Below are 19,758 nucleotides of genomic sequence, written 5' to 3'. Positions count from 1 at the left end.
GCAAAAAGATCAAGCAGCATAAAAGTTGCGTCTTTTGCAGCAGTGCCAAGTCATCGCCTGCCTGTGCTTTCTTCTCTTGTCTACTCAGACTTCCAGAAGCAAGCACTATTCATACAATGAGAGAATGGGAATGTGCGAATGACATCGTGGGGTTTTTTATTATTATGTTGACTCTTTTATTTATGTGGAAAGCTTAGAATTTGTTTTTCTCAGCTTACTGTCTTAGAAAATAAGATTAAGAAAGTCTAAGGGCCACAGATGGTATTTGTTGGATTTGTATTTGCATAAATAAAAATTTGATGAAAATATTAATATACATATTCAATGGACATTCTTTGAGTTGATTTACTCACACCTGGACAAATCCTAGAAAACCCTTTTTAAGGAATTCTAAACTAGTTTATAAATAATGTGGCAAAATGAACTTTGCATATTTTATTGTTTATATAAATGATTGAAAGCCGTAAGATATTACTCTGATAATAGGAGAAAACCCATGATTCAGTCTTTCCTGGTGCCCAAACTTTTCAGCCCACTAGAGGCCATTTAATATTGTGCAGCTGGCCAGTGGTGGCCAGGGCTCACTGGATTGCAGTTTTATGTGCTCTCAATGTAATGTGTTTAGTCATGCCCTGTGCCTGTTTGGGGAGGTCAAATTTTAGCTTCTTGGCATACACAAAACTGGCCTGGCATTTAGAAGGACTAGAAGTCTAAAAGACAAAGCTGTGCTCAATAAGCAACTCTGCAAACAACAGCTGTGGCCACAACTAAAATACCATCTATTTGTGAGTAAATAGTGTGGAAAGGGCTTTTGGTCACCCACAGATCTTTTCTACCATATCCTTAAGCACATCTGACAATATTTATCATCCTAAGGTGGCATACATCTGTTTATATATATAAATGCATGTATTTGTATGTGTACATATGTTATGCCATGGGATTAAGGTGCTTCTATGAAAATGTTTCACTTCTATACATAGTTATACATCTTTAGCACTATCTTGAAGGACAGCTCCACCTGGTTTGTGGCAAAGGTGGGGTTCCCATAGCCCTGTCCACTAAGTCTTCTCCTTCTCTCGGCAGTGGCCCCTAAAGGACAGCCAAAGAACCCCAGACTCCAGAGAACCATTTTGAAAACCAAAGAAAGATTTTTTATTTGGAAGATGTAGTTTTTAAACAGGGCCTGATTCAAAATAGCTGTATACCACGTGGCAGATAGGCTCCTGAATGGGTACCCCTTCCTGTCGTTAGAAGAGAAGGGATTTGTAGTAGCCTTCAGATGTGACCATCCACCTCCCCTTTGCCACTAGTGAATATTTCACAGGCTCCAGCCAACAAGGTGTGGCCAGAGGCTACGATGGGGTGACTACATGTAGATCTACAACAGACAGACCAATTGCATTTGACCAAATGAAGATCCCTAGCTTGAAATTTCAGAATATTTTAAACTTCTACCTAAAAAGTAAGAAATTCAAACATGGAAATATTTAGGCTATATATAAAAATTATCTGCACCTGTGTCATAATATATTCAATGTATTTTGATCTGTAGACTAAATATCTTAGTGGTTGAGTTTTGCCTTGCTAATCAGAAATCATTGCAGACATACATCTTCATCTATCAAAACTATTTCTTGAATGTATTCAGTAATATTAGCCACTATAATATAAGCTATTACTAGATGCCATATATATTTAAGCTCTAATCTTGATCTTACCATCTTTATTACCTGAAGAGTAGATGCCTCATATTTGGGTGAGTAATAGAACTGGTACTTGAATCCAAAACCTGACCTATAAGCTAAGGTTATGGTTTAAACTATTTAATCAATTATTTTAGAATTAACTACTTAAGTCATATATAACTCTTATGTGATCAATGAACATTAACCTAATCAAAAATGGGGTCTTTTATCTTATTTTAGGACAAATCATATAACTGAAAAAGCCACATGATATTTAGAAACACATGATATTTAGATTGATATTTATTCAGTATTAATCATTGGTTTATCAATAATGTTAACTTCTGTTAAATCTTGAATGATTTTATCAGAAAGTTAAAAATAATGTTCTAATATAGCAGTGATGACTAGGTATGATTTAATATATGATATTTCCTTATAACAAAGATGTAAGTACTGAATAGCTTTGCTAGTGATTAATTAAAATTTATCACCCCAACTTATATCCTAGGAAATACCATGAAGTAAATTACTTGAATTTATTCAAAACCCAAATAGCAACAGAAGTACAAAAATTAGTAAATGAAAGGTCAGGAATCTAAATGTCAGAACTAAGAAAGGGCCAATATGACTATAAGACAGAAACTATGTACAGGTAGATAAGTTACAGAAGTCCTCAGCTAAAGTTATTGCGAAGAGTAAGAGTTCTGACTTGAGCATTATAAAAGCTACTCATGTAACAAAAACATTTATAGTTCCTTACTATTTTGAAATTAAAAAAAAAGAAAGAGTAAGAGTTCTGTCCTTTTCAAGTAGGTGTGGAAGGCAGCCTATCTTCTCTCCCATTGAGTGAAATTATCCAAAGCTCAGCTTGGGAAACATCAGGATCATGTTATCTTTATATGAATCATTATGTATAATAACAATTACAATTTAATAACAACTATTATTATTGTCATTATTTGGGATAAGAATGTTACCCAGTAAACACACATAAACATTAACAGATATTTTGCAAAGCACTACTTATCTTTCCGGATATTTTCTGTTCTATTCCATTTTTTTTAAATGCTGACTGTGACTCTCGAATTGATTTATGACCCACCCATGGGTTGCTACTCACGGTTTGAAAAGATGCTGTTCTGATGAGCCATACATAAGTAGCTGCCACCATGTTTTGGCAGGACCTGCTTTTACTAGGGGCTGAATAGCAGACAGACAGGGATACAGTACATGGTTAAACTTAACTGGTGCTTTTTATGCAAAAATTGGCTTATCTAGACAACAGCTTGAGAAGTCCTCAGCACTTTTAACTTATAAACCACCACTAGAGGAAGTGTTTTTAAATCGGGTTTTTAAATATCCTAACATCACAGAAGTTTCTTGTTGCTAACTTAACTGTTTTACTCTGTTATTTTGTAGTATTTCCTTATTTATCTTTCTCCTGCATCCCACTGGTATAAGTGATTTTTACAGCTTCTGGGCCCACATGTTCTAAGTTGTCCTGGGCTGCTATTTGGAATGCAGGTGTTAATTACCTCCTTTACAAATCGTAGCTGTTTACTCCCAACAGTAAATACAACTTAGTTTCTCCTAAATAAACTGGCTTTCCCGCTGACTAGTGTTCCAAACCTCTACGACTTTCCTCTCCTTTTCAAACGACATTAGATTTACTTTTAAAGAGAATATAGGAAATGGCTCTTTGAGTGTTCTTAGTTCTATCTTTCATTAAAGACTGGACCCTCTTATTGAATAATACGACCTCACTGTATTCATTTCCTCAAGCTGAGAAATGTATTCTCCTCTAGTTCTGGAGGCTAGAAGTCTGAAATCAAGATGTCAGCGGAGCCGTGCTCCTTCCTAAGGGGCTAGAGAAGAATCCTTCCACACCTCGTCATACTTCTGGTAGTTGCTGTCGGTCCCTGCACTCCTTGGCTGATAGCGGCACCACGCCAATCTCTGACTCTGCTGTCACAGGGCCATATTCCCTCCGTGTGCCTCTCTGCGTCTCTCATAGCCATCTTGTAAGGACATTGGATTTAGGGCCCATTCCGATCAAATAGGTCTCATCTTAACTAATTACATCTGCAAAGACCCTATTTCCAAATAAGGTCACATTATGAGGTTCTGGGTGTACAAGAATTTGGCGGGGACACTATTTGTCTTAGTCCATTCCTGCTGCTATCGTGATATAGTTTAGACTGGGTCATTTATAAACAAATTTATTTCTCACAGTTCTGAAGGCTGGAAAGTCCAAGATTAAGGCGCCAGCAGATTTGGTGTCTGGTAAGGGCTTGCTCTCTGCTTCAAAGATGGCACATTGTTGATGTGTCCTCACATGGCAGAAAAGGTAAGCACGCGCCCTTCAACCTTCTCTATGAGGGCACTAATCCTATTCAAAAGGGTGGAGCCTCCCGTGTCCTAATCACTTCCCCAAAGACCCGCCTTCATAATATTATCGTATTGTGGGTTAAGTTCCAACATGGAAACTTTAGAGGGACACAAAATTCACACCATAGCACTGTTCAACCCAGGATGCTGACTTTCCAAAGGGACCAGACATTTATTTCTACCAAACTTATTGAAATCTGTCAGCATCATGCACAGAAATGGGCCAAATGGCAATTACATAGGAAAAGATGCACTAACATCAAACAGGGAATAGAATAAAGTTCTTCTACTCTAACATTATACACTAGTTAATAATTCTGCCCAAAACACTATAGTCCATATGGGGTGGGGGGGGAGCAGTTAATTAGCATTAAAAAATTGGCATTTATACAGAAATGTGTAACTTCCAAAACACTTTCATGTGCATTATATAATTTCATCACTACTACCTAGTAATGCAAATGAAATTGTTGCCACTAGCCCCAATCTACAGATGAGGAAATGGGCTCCTGTCTTTACTCAGGCCATGCAGTTAATTCAGTGATGCAGAAGCAGGACGAGGGTCAGGCTGTCTGACTTAAAATCCAGCATTCTTTCCACTGCCAAGTTGAATTGTGTTTTGTGAAAGTGATTAAAGGAAGGGCTGTCAACCACAGGCTAGGAGAGGAGGTCAGGATGGAGTTCAAGGCCACTTCAGCATCATTTGCCAGGCTTTTTTCTAGGTAACTACACCCAGCCACCCCAGAACCTCTCAACAATGGTGAAGAGCCCCACAGGGCCTGAGAATCCCCTCCTACCGCCAGAACTTAGATTTGCTAGTTAAATTTGTATGGGAGACCAGACATGGTGGCTCATGCCTATAATCCTAGCATTCTGGGAGGCTGAGGCAGGAGGATTGCTTGAGGTTAGGAGTTTGAGGTTGCAGCGAGCTATGATGACTGTACTCTAGCCAGGGTGACAGAGTGACACCCTGTCTCAAAAAATATATATGGGAGAGGCTCCAATTCTGATGTTTTTTTAAGTAGCATGAGTTTGTGTCTAAGGTCAGTGCCTCTCAAACTTAAATGCACATATGAATCACTCGGGAATCTTGTTAAAATGCAGATTCTGATTCAATGGGCCTAGGGTAGGGGCTGAGCTCCTACATCCCTAATCTGCCCCCAGGTGAGGCTGCTGGGTCCAAGGACCACATTTTCAATGGCAAAGCCTTAAGTAGCCCTCACAACAGAACCCAGGCACAACTCTATACAGATAACAGAATGTGTCTATATGGTTGCAGAAAATGTCCACATCAGACAGCTATAACAAGCAGGGCGCCTCTGCCCAATAAAACACCTCCTCAGTTCCTAACATGTGCAAAAGTGTTTGGGCCCATTCAAATTTTGAGTCTCCAATTGTCTCTGCCAAAGCAAGCCAGGTAGGACTCAATGAAAGGGCCTTGTTTGTGACGCTCAGTGTCATGCCATGAAGAGCACCTGTCATTCTTGCAACAGAAGCATCAGTGAGACACTGCTATGCATGGGCCCCCGGGAATGCACAGCAGCTTCCCCTAGTAGCAGACGCAAAGTGAATCACACAGGTTTCCTGCAGTCACAGCTGGAATTGGCTCCTGACCTTTCTCTTGGCAGAGCTGCTACATTTCAGCATGACCCTCCATGTCTTCTGTTTTCTGGCATTTTATAATGTGGTCTTAATGACATTGACCCCAAAAGTACTTTTCAGAAGAGGTTTACTGCAGAGATTCATTAAAAGGAAAAGTGATTGCATTACAGCTTTAGTTTTTTTTCTTTTTTTAAAGCTGCTGGGACACGGTCTTTAGATATGGGGATAATGATGGAAATAAATCCTTGCAATTCTCTGTCAATACTAATAGATGAGCTGATGAGGCCGACTAGGTGTCCAAGGAATAAAGCCAATTTTTAATGGCACTTTAATTCTGGAACTTTATAAGACTTCCTTGCAGAAATTGGAAGTTGAAGTGGTGAGAAATAATTCAACAAACGAGCATGCTTTCAGGGAACAGCTGGTATAAATGGGTCCTTAAACTAGTCTTTGCCCTATGTGATTTCAGAATCGACACTTAAGATAAAATTTTATAAAAGAAAATACTTCCGGTAAATAATACAGTATGTACCTCATAATTTTCTCATATAACAATGGGCTGTTGTTTGAGAAATTTTTCTATTTCAAAGGCTAAAGTTCTTATTAGAATTTTGTTTAATTTTGAAGTTGTTTTTATTTCAATAGATTTAGGGAGTACAACTGGCTTTTGTTACATGGGTGAATTGTACAGTGGTAAAATCTGGGCTTTTAGTGTACATTTCACCTGAATAGTGTACATTGTACCCAATAGGTAGTTCTTCATCCCTCACCCTTTCCCCACTATCCCCTTTCTAAGTCACCAATGTCCATTGTACCACACTGTGTGACCATGTGTACCTACAGCTTAGCTCCCACTTACAAGTAAGGACCTGCAGTATTTGTACTTCACTTAAGACAATGGTCTCCAGTTCTATCCAAGTTGCTGCAAAAGACATTATTTTCATTCTTTTTTATGGGTGAGTAGTATTCCATTACACACACACACACACACAGGCACATACACACATTTTCCTTATCCACTCATCAGTTGATGGGCCCTTAGATTGATTCTTTATCTTTGCAATTATGAATTGTGCTGCAATTAGACATACTAGTGCAGGTGTCTTTTTAATATCATGACTTCTTTCCTTTTCTTTGGGTAGATACCCCAGTAGTGGGATTGCCAGAACAAATGGTAGGTCTACTTCTAGTTCTTTGAGAAATCTCCATACGGTTTTCCATAGAGGTTGTACTAATTTATATTCCCACCAACAGTGTGTAAGCATTCTCTTCTTACCACATCCACACCAAAATTTATTGTTTTTTGACTTTTTAATAATGGCCATTCTGACAAGGATAAGGTGATATCTCATTGTGATTTAATTAGCATTTCCCTGCCGATTAGAGATGTTGAGCATTCTTTCATATGTTTCTTGGCCATTTGTGCATCTTCTTTTGAAAAATGTCTGTTGATATCTTTTGCCCACTTTTTAATGGGGTTATTTGGTTTTTTTTTCTTGCTGATTTGTTTGAGTTCCTTGTAGATTCTGGGTATTAATCCTTCATCAGATGTATAATTTGTGAATATTTTCTCCTATTCTGTAGGTTGTCTATTTCCTCTATTGATGACTTCTATTGCTGTACAGTACCTTTTGGTGTAATACAGTCCCATTTATTTATTTTTGTTTTTTTTGTATTTGCTTTTGAGGTCTTAGTCATAAATTTGTTGCCTAGGCCTATGTCAAGAATAGTTTTTCCTAGATTTTCTTCTATAATTTTTATGGCTTTAGATCTTAAATTTAAGTCTTTAATCCATCCTGAGTTAATTTTTGTATATGGTTAGAGATAGGGATCCAGTTTCATTCTTCTGCATGTGGCTATCCAGTTTTCCCAGCACCGTTTATTGAATAGGATGTTCTTTCCCCAGTGTATGTATTTGTCTGTTTTGTCAAAGACTCATTGGTTGTAGGTAGATGGTATTATTTCTGGGTTCTCTATTCTATTCCATTGGTCTATATCTCTGCTTTTATACCAGTACCATGCTCTTTTGGTTACTGTAACCTTGTAGTATAATTTGAAGTTGGGTAATGTGATGCCTCCATATTTGTTCCTTTTGCTTAGGATTGCTTTGGCTATTTGAGCTCTTTTTTTATTCCATATGAAATTTAAAATTTATTTTCTAATTCTGCAGAAAATGACATTGGTATTTTGATGGGAATTGCATTGAATCTGTAAATTATTTGGGGCAGTGTGGACATTTTAACAATATTGATTCTTCCGATCCATGATCACAGGATATTTTTCCATTTGTTTGTGTCATCTATGATTCCTTTCATCAGTGTTTTATAGACCCTTTTTTCATGTTAGGAAATATTATTTTAAAAAATAAGTGATTATTTAAGTCACAGATAATTCTAACTTTTCTGCCTCTATAACATAATAATGGTGATTTGTCAGAGCTACTCAATCTTCCTGGTAAGTTAGCCATAAACATGGGAGAGTACTAGACTCTTCCATCTCGATAGCAAGTAAGGTTGAGATTCCACTTTACAAATATTTATATAACCTCCCCACTCCTTCCCTTTTGCTGCTGCCATTGCAGTAGAAACTCCTTTTCTTGTCTTCAGCTGCACCCCGCCCCCCATCAGTCCCACGCCTTGCAATCAGTGATCTTTCTAAAATGCAAATCTAAGCATACCATTGCCTTGCTTGAGATCCTTCAATGGCTTTACTCCTTACAGCAGCATTCTCAAGCTTGGAAAACATCAGAAGCACCTGGAGGACTTGTTAAAACACAGATTGCTGGGCCCCTCCCCAGAGCTTCTGACCCAGGAGGTATGGAGTGGGGCCTGAGAATCTGCCTTTCTGACAAGTCACTACATAATGCTGATGTTGCTGGTCTGATGCTGCTGGTCCAGGCACCACACTTTGAGGAGAACTGGTCTACAGAAGGAAGCCCATCAAGTCTTCATCACCACATTGAGTATCCTTTGTCTAACTTCCCAGAAGTGTCCCACCCCATTCTTCTTTGTGCCTCCACCTGCATTCAATCCCACCATACTACTTAGTTCCCTGAAATCAAGGCTGTTGTAATTGGTTGGGCAAGTTGTACACTGCACAAGTGATGGAGGCATCATTCACATCATAACCACTTGATTGGTACCCTCTGGAGTTGACCAGTGTACAGCCTATACCCTTATATGCAGCAGCCCTTGAAATTGCCACAAACCCCTCCATGCCATGCCTCTTTATGAATTCCCGCAGCCACACAAAAGTACTTTTCTGAGTAAACCATGATCTTTTGGGCTTCAAAGACTTTGCCCATCTTCTCCTCTCTGTCTGTAATGCCCTTTCCCCCCCTTTTCTGCGTGGAAACCTCTGTCCATCCTTTACGGCCTCCCTTCTCAAAAAAGAAGATTTACGATCAGAATCATCCTTAGAGCAAAGGAAACATCTTTCCACAGGAAAACAAAGGATATTATAGAATCTGGTTAGAGTCATACATATTCTAGTGTAAATATTTAAAACACTGTAAGTGTTCAAAATCTGTTTTTTCTCCCTCAGGTTTTCATGAATTATCTTTTCAAGGAACTAGAACATTGATAACGAGAAAAGTGAAGGGGGCTTCTTTTCATTTTCTTATTTTGTTCTAGGTTTCAACATATCTAAGACATTGGATTTATATGCACATGGTAGTTTAAAAAATTATGCTTGCAAATACACATTTATTAAATGGAATATGCAGTATTCTTAAATTTATATTTTTGGGAAAATTTTTATTATTAATACTTTTCTGTGAGTCTTTACTTTTGACTACATGGAACAGCAATTTTATACACACACACGCACACACACACACGCACATAGTCATGTGTCACATAACGTTTTGGTCAACAACAGATCACATTTATAACAGTGGTCCCATAAGATCATAATACCATATTTTTACTGTACCATTTCTATGTTTGTTTATGTTTAGATACAAATATTTACCGTTGTGTTACAATTGCCTACAGTACTCAATATGGTAACGTGCTGTACAGGCTTGTAGCCTAGGGGCAATAGGCTGTACCATACAGCCCAGTCATGCAGTAGGCTATGCCATCTAGGTTTGTGTAAGTACACACTGTGACTCTATGTTTGCACAATGCTGAAATTGTCTAACAACGTATTTCTCAGAACGTATCCCCTTTGTTAAGCAACACATGACTATACAGTAGCATAACAGTATGTATGTTGTGTATGTTTGTGTGTCTGTATATATGTGTGTATACCTATTGTTAATGGATAACTTGCAATATTAACTCTTCTCAGTGGCTTAACATGTTATTGCACAAACCTGAAGTTACTCAGATCTATCATTGGATTAACTGAAGACTCCAAATTACACTTAGCAAAAACATGTGCTATAGAATGAATACAGCACTTTTCTTAAAGAAAATCTGTGCTTCTGTGAAGCCCAAAGCTGATGTATATTCAAAAGCAGGCTTCCCAAAGAATAAGGTAAAAAAAGAAAAAAAAGCAGGTAATCTGCCCAACAGCATGGAAGAAAAGAAAGGATTAATAAAAAGTATAGCACTTAAAACTAGGAAAATCTTATGCTATTGAACTTTAAAGCTGTTCTGTTATCTCAAAACAGGCCATTTGTAATAAGAATTTCTATTGTAAAAAAAATCTGTAGCTGGTGAAAGCTCACAGGCTGACTCTCAGCTACTTGGAAGCAATAGAAAATGACCAAGTGTCTATGTCTTATTCTCCTTGGATGATTAAAAAATATTTGGTTCCTTCAAGGTCCATTCTCATGTTCTACAGTTCTGTCAAATTCTCCCTTCTTTTTTATGTTTTATTTGTTGGTTATTCATTTATTCAAAGTGGATTTGCAAAGTGCCTGCTCTGTGTTAGGCACTGTCAGAAATTCTGTAGAAAATCAGTAGTCATTAACTACTATAATTCTAAAGTCTTTGAAAAACAAAACTCTCTCATATGAAATTGTCAAATGCTTATTCAAGAAGGTTGTAAAGTTTTATGGGTGTAACAGAACCTGATTAAAACTCTGGCTGACTTAAGCTAAAATGAAGGAGGGGAAGAGACAACTTAGCGGAAGGTATTATTCGAAGGCAGAAACCCAGACTCCCACGATGCAAGTTTGTTACTGCCCCTACCAGAGGGCTGTGACTCCATCCGTGCAATTCCTAATCCCCAAGCCTCTCAGTTCAAATTCCTAGATTCCCAGGAGTAAGAAAATCCGACTGGGCCATCCTGGAGCCGGATTGTCCCCTGCATGAACATGCCAAAGAGATAGGGTTGCCAGATCAAATACAGGACACCTCATTAAATATGAATTTCAAATAAACAGCAAACACTTTTTTAGTATAAGTCTATCCCATACAAAAACTGGATTCAAATATAACTGGGCATCCTGTATCTTTATTTCCTAAATCTGGAAAGCCTGCGAGGAGGCAGCTTTCTGAGTACAGGCAAGGCTGCAAAGGAGACCTTGGGAGTCCAGGTAAATGTGAAAGTGTCCACTGACCTCACCTTCCCTGAATTCACTTCCGCTCAGCTAAATGGAAGAGGAGGCGCCTTAGGAGGTTGGCAGTTGTTAAGCAAAGCCCAACTTAGGGAACTCGTGATTCATTTTCACCACGTAGCTGAGCACCTGCTGTCTTACAGCTCTCCTAATTATGTCATGCACGTGAATATGCTCTCTTTGTAGGATATTGAAAGAACCACCGTCTAGGCTTTGGGGTCCCAGAGGCAGGATGAAGAATTGGATTCTTCTTATGGCTCAACAGGGATTGATATATGATTTGGGAAATTCTCAAATAAGCATAATAATCAACATTTTTTAGCACTTTACAGTTTACAAAGTGCTATCATACACTGTTTTATTTGTCCTCAAAACAATGCTGTATAGGTAAGCAAAACAAGTATTTATTTTCCATATTTTCTATATGGGAATACTGAGTCCCAGAAAAGCTAAGTGTGGTGTCCAGAGTCACAGATCTAACAAAGTAGGTCAGAACCAGCATTCAAACTCAGGCCTTTTAACTCAGTCCCATATCACTACCACCCCTCCCCACTGCCAAGCACTTGTTAGGTCCCCTCAATCTTTGTTCCTTTGTCTATGAAGTGAGAAAGGGCGTATTTCTAATATTTCTTCCAGCCTGGGTGTACTATGATTTTTACAGTCTACAAATGCTAAGCCGTAAAGCTAAATGAAAACCTGTTCAGGGGATGCCCTCCCACTCATTCTCCTCTTGCGTCTTTCCCCCAACTCTGTCATCCACGCGCTAAAGAGAAGGGTCTAAACATTTATGTTGTACTTTTCTGGGTGGGAGGCAAAGCAGTGTGCAGAAGGGGAACGCCACAGCCCCTGCCCTGGAGGAGCTGGGAGAGGCAGTGAGGTTTGTGTTCTGCCCGGCATGGCCAGCCTCCCTTTTCATTCTTGGGCTCCTCAAGAATTTCATGAGAACAAATTACCCAGGAAGGGATTGCCTAATCATTGGAGTGGGTGTAACGCTATCATTACCTCCACCTCTCTGTTGCTTCTTTCTTTGCAGAGTTACTATGAATAATAAAGTTCCCTTCCCCAGCCCTCACCTAATGACTCGCTTCCTACAATCTAATCTTTTAAAATACAGAAATATATCATGGGTAGGGAAACAAAGCTTATTTCAGGAGATACCAAGAAAGGATCAAAACAGTAACTTTAGTCATAAGATAACCAACAACTCTCCTCTCAGAGAATTAGATTTGTAGGTGAGAATAAAAGACAGAAAGAATTGATCTGACAGCGTGTGGAACTAGGCTGCCTCTCACATCCCACTCTGCCCCAAATGAAAGGCATGTGCAGGCCGACATCAACTTGTGCGTGGATGATCCCTCACTTAATGCCCCACGAATTGGGAGAGAATTGAATTCCTGGGCTCCTGTTACCCCCAGAGCCAAAATAATTTTTAAAACAACTAAATCCTTCAGCGACGCTCATTCTTTGCATGTGGCCTAGTGATGTTAGCACATACAGGATTTGTGATACTTACATGGAATCTCTTCTGTTCTGGGGGGCCCAGGGGGACATTCAGGAGAAGAAAGGGCTAGTAGCCAACTAAGGGCCTTCAGCGTCAGAGGAGAGCACTGTGTGTGGTTCAAAGGTATGAGAAGCTGGAACTGAAAGCAATCAGAGAAGTTTCTTCCTCTGATGGAAATCAAAGGAGTTACTTTCTGGTTTGCTGTATCCACTAGTATTCTGGGAAATAGCTAGAAATAGGAGACAGGTGGATGAAAATCATGATATTCTTACCAACTTCTTACCTCTTCCCCCAACAAGTGGTCTGGCCTTTGGCTTATTAACAGCTCAGAAATGCCAACCTGTTGTGTCCTATTCTGAAAATGTTCGTGTTTCTATGAATGCTTGTCACGGATTTCTCCTTCCTGTCAACTTAAACAAGTTAGTCCTATCCTGAAAATTCTTACCATCATGTTTCTCCATGTTGTTTTTCATTGCTGATCAGGTTTGAAAAAATATATGTATTAATACTGTATCTCACGAGGAAGATAAAGCAGGCATGCCCTGTAGTTAAGTGCTTATAGTTCACTTTCTGCAACCTCTCAGCATATATTTATGAAAGGAAGAAAGGAGAGCATGGGGAGAGAGAAAGTGGAAGGCACAGAAGTTTCCATGCATTTTCATGGAGTGTTGAATTCTGGGGAATAAACAGCAGATCATCACATGTGAGGCTCAATATTGGCAAACTAGATGTTCAGTCCTAAGGACAGTAAGACACAGTTGCCTGGGTTTGTCATGCAAACCACAGCTGAGGTGAAAGAACGTGTTTCAAAACGTTAAAAATATGAACATTAAGTAGGTCTGGAATTGTATTAAAATAGGAGATAAAAAGTTTAATTGGATTTTATTCTTTCCCCCCAATGTTGGCCAAAGGATTTTTTTCAAACACATCACCAGCATTTCTTGCACTTATCACATTCTACTTTTGGGGGGATTTGAGGGGACAAGGTCTCACTCTGTCACCCAGGCTGGAGTGCAGCATTGCAATCATAGTTCACTGCAGCCTTGAACTCATGGGTTCGAGTAATCCTCCCACCCTCCCAAGTACCTGGGACTACAGGCACATACCACCATGCCCAGGCAATTTTTTTATTTTTTGTAGACACAGGGTCTCACTATGTTGCCCAGACAGGTCTTGAACTCCTGGCCTCAAGTGATCCTCCCGCCTCGGCCTCCCAAAGTGCTGGAATTACAGACATGAGCCACTGTACCCAGCCCACACTCTACATTTTACGGGATGATTTCATGTGCACTATCCATTTGAATCCTTAACAACCCTCTGAGTCAGGTGAGGCATCTCATTTTGCAGATGAGGGAACAGAAGATCAGAGAGGTAACTGGCTTGTCCACGCAGCCAGCAGAGGTAGAGCCATGTGTTTTAATTCCTCGTCCTGTGTTTATTTCCACCACAAAACATGTACACTCAAGTAAAAAGTACTTAACCTAGTTCTAAAAAATATATATATCAAACACTAGTAATAAAACAGTGTTCTTTAAGTTAAAGATCCACAAATCTTTTCTTTGCTATCTGCAACACACTTTGCTGTCTGAAAGTGGTTTCACTTTATAGCAATTTAAGAAGAGAGATGGAAGCTGGAAGAAGTGGAAGAGAAAACAATGAAAGGTGTAAAGGAGGCATAAGAGGAGAAAGGAGGTGAAAGGAGGGAAGTAGAGAAACCTAGAAGAATAAAGAGAAGAACATGCAAGGAGAAATGAGTCCAAAGTCCTGATGTAAACTAATTATTTTTATAGTCTGATATACACTGAGCCACGTGGCCTCAAGATGTTTAATCATTGTCCTTTGAAATGTGTACTAGATGCACAATCTCTAAATAAAACAGTCACTCTCAGGATATTTTTCTCAGAGCTACATAGAATAGCTGAGACCAATGACACCTTCCAAGGTTTTGGCAAAGGTCAGATGAAACCAAGCCAGACCTAACCTAGATAAGAGAGGTTCCCTACTCCACCAAGAATTGTGTGTTCCAAATGCATGATCTTAACTAAGCAAAGACATGCTTCCTCACACTACCCTTAAATCTTAATCTTCCTGCTTTGCCCTATATGTCTAGAACACTGGGTATTGGTGAAGAAATCCCTGCTTGGCCTATCTATATCTTGCATGGTTTTACAGATATCTCACATACCTATTCTTAGCCTTCATCCTTCCAGACTGAAGTCTCAAGTCATTTCTTTTATTTAGCAATGTCCATGTACCATGTGATCTTTATAGCAACTGTGAAGTAGCTTTGATTTTGCCTTTATTCAGCAGATTTGTAAACTGAGACACAGAGAGGTTAAATAACTTGCCCAAGGTCACACAGTACCCGATGAAGCCTGGGTCAGAGCTCAGACTGTCTGACTCTAAAACCCAGTCACTGGATCCTCTTCTTAACTTCTTTCTGAGCTCTTCCTCTTTCCTTCCACATCTGACATCGTGCTGCTGTTTCCTCTGCCTAGAACATCTGCCCTGCACTGAGAGCACCATGGACGTTCGCCAAGCTCTTCCTTATGACACCTTCCTGGACTGAATGAAGTTAGCTCATAATCTTCCTTTTTCAGAAGTTCCCACATCCCAGGACAAAGGCTGTCCTGACTTGGTTCTGATGTCAGTCAGGGCCTACCACATAAACAGTATCTGTTCTTAGGAGAAGCGTGGCTGTGCTGAGTGCCACATTCTCTCTCCAAGGTCTGTGTTTGTGTTTTCAATTGTAGAGTGAAACTTCTAGAGATCATGAAGTTTCTAGATCATTCTGCATAGCTTTTGCAGCATATATGACAATTCACTTAAGAAATCACAAACCAAGAGGTTAAGAGAGAAAAATTACAGATAACCAAGAGAAGAGAGATGATTACTCCCCCCAAAACTATTCCAGTCATATGGGGCCTTCATCCAAATGGTGGATATGCACCTAAGAACAATGGGCAAGGAGGGGGAATGGATTTTTTTTTTTTCCAAATTGCTTCGGTCCTGGAATTTAAGTGTACATTAGGCTTCTAAGTAAGTCTATTTGTATTAGTTAGGGAATCTTAGGTTGTAAGATTTCTTTATAAACTTCTTGAAATAACTTGGAACATTCCATATCATTTAAAGAATCACTGGTGCGTATGTCTTCTAGCTGTTAAGCAGCTAAGAGGATTTGCTGACTTGGACTTTCTTCTCTTTTCCAGATCTTGGCCATCGTGTCTATCCTGTTCATCGTACTATCCACCATTGCTTTGTCTCTCAACACACTGCCGGAGCTGCAGGGAAAGGACGAATTTGGACAATTCAACGACAACCCCCAATTAGCCCACGTGGAGGCCGTGTGTATTGCCTGGTTTACCATGGAGTACCTTTTACGGTTCCTGTCCTCACCGCACAAGTGGAAGTTCTTCAAGGGCCCGCTAAACATCATTGATTTGCTGGCCATCTTGCCATACTATGTCACCATTTTTCTCACAGAGTCCAACAAGAGCGTGCTCCAGTTCCAAAACGTGAGGCGCGTGGTCCAGATCTTCCGAATCATGCGTATCCTCAGGATCCTGAAACTCGCCAGACATTCGACAGGGCTGCAGTCTCTGGGTTTCACGCTCAGACGGAGTTACAATGAACTGGGCTTGTTGATACTGTTTTTGGCCATGGGGATCATGATATTTTCCAGCCTGGTATTTTTTGCTGAGAAGGATGAGGAAGCTACAAAGTTCACCAGTATCCCGGCATCATTTTGGTGGGCCACCATCACCATGACCACTGTCGGCTACGGTGACATTTACCCTAAAACGCTACTAGGGAAAATTGTGGGAGGCCTGTGCTGTATTGCTGGGGTGCTCGTTATTGCCCTTCCTATCCCAATCATTGTGAACAACTTTTCTGAGTTTTACAAGGAGCAGAAGCGCCAAGAGAAGGCAATTAAAAGGAGAGAGGCTCTTGAGCGGGCCAAAAGGAACGGAAGCATCGTCTCTATGAACTTGAAAGATGCCTTCGCTCGAAGTATGGAACTGATAGACGTGGCTGTTGAGAAGGCCGAAGAGTCAGCCAATACGAAGGACTCAGCCGACAACAATCACCTGTCCCCCAGCCGGTGGAAGTGGGCCAGGAAGGCTCTGTCAGAAACAAGCTCCAACAAGTCTTACGAGAATAAGTACCAGGAGGTTAGCCAAAAAGACTCCCACGAGCAGCTGAACAACACGTCTTCCTCCAGCCCACAGCATCTGAGTGCCCAGAAGCTGGAGATGCTGTACAACGAAATCACCAAGACACAGCCTCATTCTCACCCAAACCCAGACTGCCAAGAAAAACCCGAGAGGCCATCTGCGTATGAAGAAGAGATAGAAATGGAAGAAGTGGTCTGCCCACAGGAGCAGCTGGCCGTGGCGCAGACCGAGGTCATCGTGGACATGAAGAGCACCTCCAGCATCGACAGCTTCACCAGCTGTGCCACCGACTTCACCGAGACCGAGAGATCCCCGCTGCCACCACCCTCTGCGTCTCACTTGCAGATGAAGTTCCCGCCTGACCTCCCAGGGACGGAAGAGCACCAAAGAGCCAGGGGCCCCCCATTTCTGACACTGTCCAGAGAGAAAGGGCCTGCTGCCAGGGAGGGCACGCTGGACTATGCCCCGGTCGACATAACTGTGAACCTCGATGCCAGCAGCTCCCAGTGCGGGCTCCACGGTCCTTTACAGTCTGACAGTGCCGCTGACAGTCCTAAGAGCTCTCTAAAAGGCAGCAACCCACTGAAGTCCAGATCCCTCAAAGTGAACTTTAAGGAAAATAGAGGCAGTGCACCACAGACCCCGCCCAGCACAGCCAGGCCACTGCCGGTAACCACAGCTGACTTTTCGCTCAGCACCCCACAGCACATCAGTACCATCCTCCTAGAAGAACACCCCCCTCAGGGAGACAGACCCTTGCTGGGTGCTGAGGTTGCAGCACACTGTCAGGGACCTTCCAAAGGGCTGTCCCCCAGGTTTCCCAAGCAGAAACTGTTTCCTTTCTCTTCAAGAGAGAGGAGGAGCTTCACTGAAATAGATACTGGTGAAGATGAAGACTTCTTAGAGCTCCGGGAGGCAAGGCAGGACGAGCAGGTGGACACCAGCCCAAATTGCTTTGCAGATAAGCCTAGTGACGGAAGAGACCCTTTAAGGGAAGAGGGCTGTGTGGGCTCTTCCTCCCCCCAGAACACAGGTCACAACTGTAGGCAGGACATTTACCATGCTGTGGGTGAGGTCAAAAAAGACAGTAGTCAAGAAGGGTGCAAGATGGAAAACCACTTGTTTGCCCCAGAAATTCATTCCAACCCAGGAGACACAGGTTACTGTCCCACACGTGAAACCAGCATGTGACTAGCTACAAAAGCAATAAAAAAAAAAAAAAAAAGACAAACTTGTTTCTTAAAAATGTGGTTAATAATGCCTGAGAACTAAAAATGGGAAGCCCCCCTCCCCAAAAAAAGTGCATAAAATGTTATTTTTGCATGGCATGAACAGTTTAGTTTCAGTACTGTTTAAATAAAGAGTCAAGACTGCATTTTGTAACAAACAAACAAAAATGACTGAAGAACAGTGAACAAATAAAGAGAGCTCTATTAGGAACCAGTATTCTGCAATGTCTGACATTTTTGATCCTTTCATTTCAAATTGTAGGCAGATTTTCAAGTTTTAACTTTTATGTTACAACGAATTTTAGAATTTGCACATGAAAGGATGAAATGTCATTGCATGCATTCATAATTATGAGGAATAAGGTACTCTGAGCTTGCAAAATGCATAACTTTGTAAATAATGGGGCCTGGATGCAAGTGTCACGAACACGCGGAAACAAGTTTCTGAGACACAGGTATTTCCTTCACAGCTACTGCCTGGAGGAGGTGTACAGACTTGTTGCAAAATTGCAACCTCTTCTTAAACCATCTCGCATATCTCGCTTTGAGTTATAAAGCTCTTATAAGTACATTTGTCTAAAGGAATACAGTATTTTTATTTACTTGTGATATAATTCATAGGGTGTATTTTTCTTTTTTGCTTCTGCTTAGTTGTGGCAATTGTGGTTTCATTTATAAATCATAGAAATAGGCAAGATTTAATGACCAGATATCAAAACATTTGGATTTTAAGCTTGAAATTTTGCCAGTAAATTATATATCATGCCTCAGCCTATTAAAGAAATGCATTTTTAAAAAATCTGAAATTATTTAAAAACGTATATCGTACAACTAAACTTTTTTTTAAATGGCACTCCACATATGGAAATTAGTTCTTTTAAAAAAAAAAAATTGTGTTTTGGCCACCTAACGTGACTGTTTTTTCCACTTGTATCCAACATAACCTTTCTAACTAATGACAGAAAAACAGAATGCGGATATGCCAAAATGGGAATTCCAAAAAGTGACTTTTGACAAACTTTTAAACGCAGAGCCATTTAAGTGAGACTGCCACACCCCACATAGATAGAGTTGGTTCAGAAATGAGTTACCATGAAAAGAGCCCTTGCCTGGTAATGGGTGACCCAGTATTTCTCAGTATGGGGTGGTGTGAGGAGGGGGAGGACACTGCCATTTGTGAAGGGAAGTTGTTCCTTTTGCAGGATGCAAATGACAACCCAGAGCCACAGATGGCCATAGCACACTCCAGTAACTGCAACAACTAGAAACATCCCGTTACATTTCCAGCCCCCTCCCCCACCAGGGGGGGTCAGGACTATCCTTGTTGAAAGCCACTTCCAGCATTTTCTACTGAGAACAGTGAATTCCAGAGAAGTTAAGTCATTTCCTGGAGGTTGTCCTGTTGGTATTGTCTGTGCTAGAACTCAGGTCATTTGAATTCATTCGCTTCACGGGGATCAAGGCTCTGAGTCCAGACCTGTGATCCTGGATGAGCCTCTACAATCTCTCTTGGTCTCAATTTTGCCTCAGTAAATACCAAGACAAAATTATTTCCAAGTTCCCTTAAGACTTCAAATTAATATGATTCCTTAATCTCCCAGGAATGTCCAGGTTTTGCCTCAGTCTAAAGCACGTTGTCCACGTGTGTGCACATGTGTGTGTG

General features: G+C 40.6%; 1 protein-coding gene across 1 annotated transcript in view; it reads left to right on the top strand.

Moving 5' to 3' along the window:
- KCNB2 (potassium voltage-gated channel subfamily B member 2) overlaps positions 1-18,309 on the top strand; it is a 381,801-nt gene extending 363,492 nt beyond the window's left edge. Inside the window, exon 3 of the mRNA XM_069466369.1 lies at positions 15,901-18,309. Coding sequence (XP_069322470.1) covers positions 15,901-18,057 — 2,157 coding nt within the window. The 3' untranslated portion in view covers positions 18,058-18,309. The remainder of the gene's footprint in view (positions 1-15,900) is intronic.
- Positions 18,310-19,758: the final 1,449 nt, after the last annotated feature.

This window comes from Eulemur rufifrons, chromosome 3, assembly GCF_041146395.1.
Source record: "Eulemur rufifrons isolate Redbay chromosome 3, OSU_ERuf_1, whole genome shotgun sequence".
NCBI classification, from domain to species: Eukaryota; Metazoa; Chordata; class Mammalia; order Primates; family Lemuridae; genus Eulemur; species Eulemur rufifrons.
The sequence above is the reverse complement of the archived record's forward strand: the minus strand, read 5'-3'. Positions and strand labels throughout refer to the sequence as shown.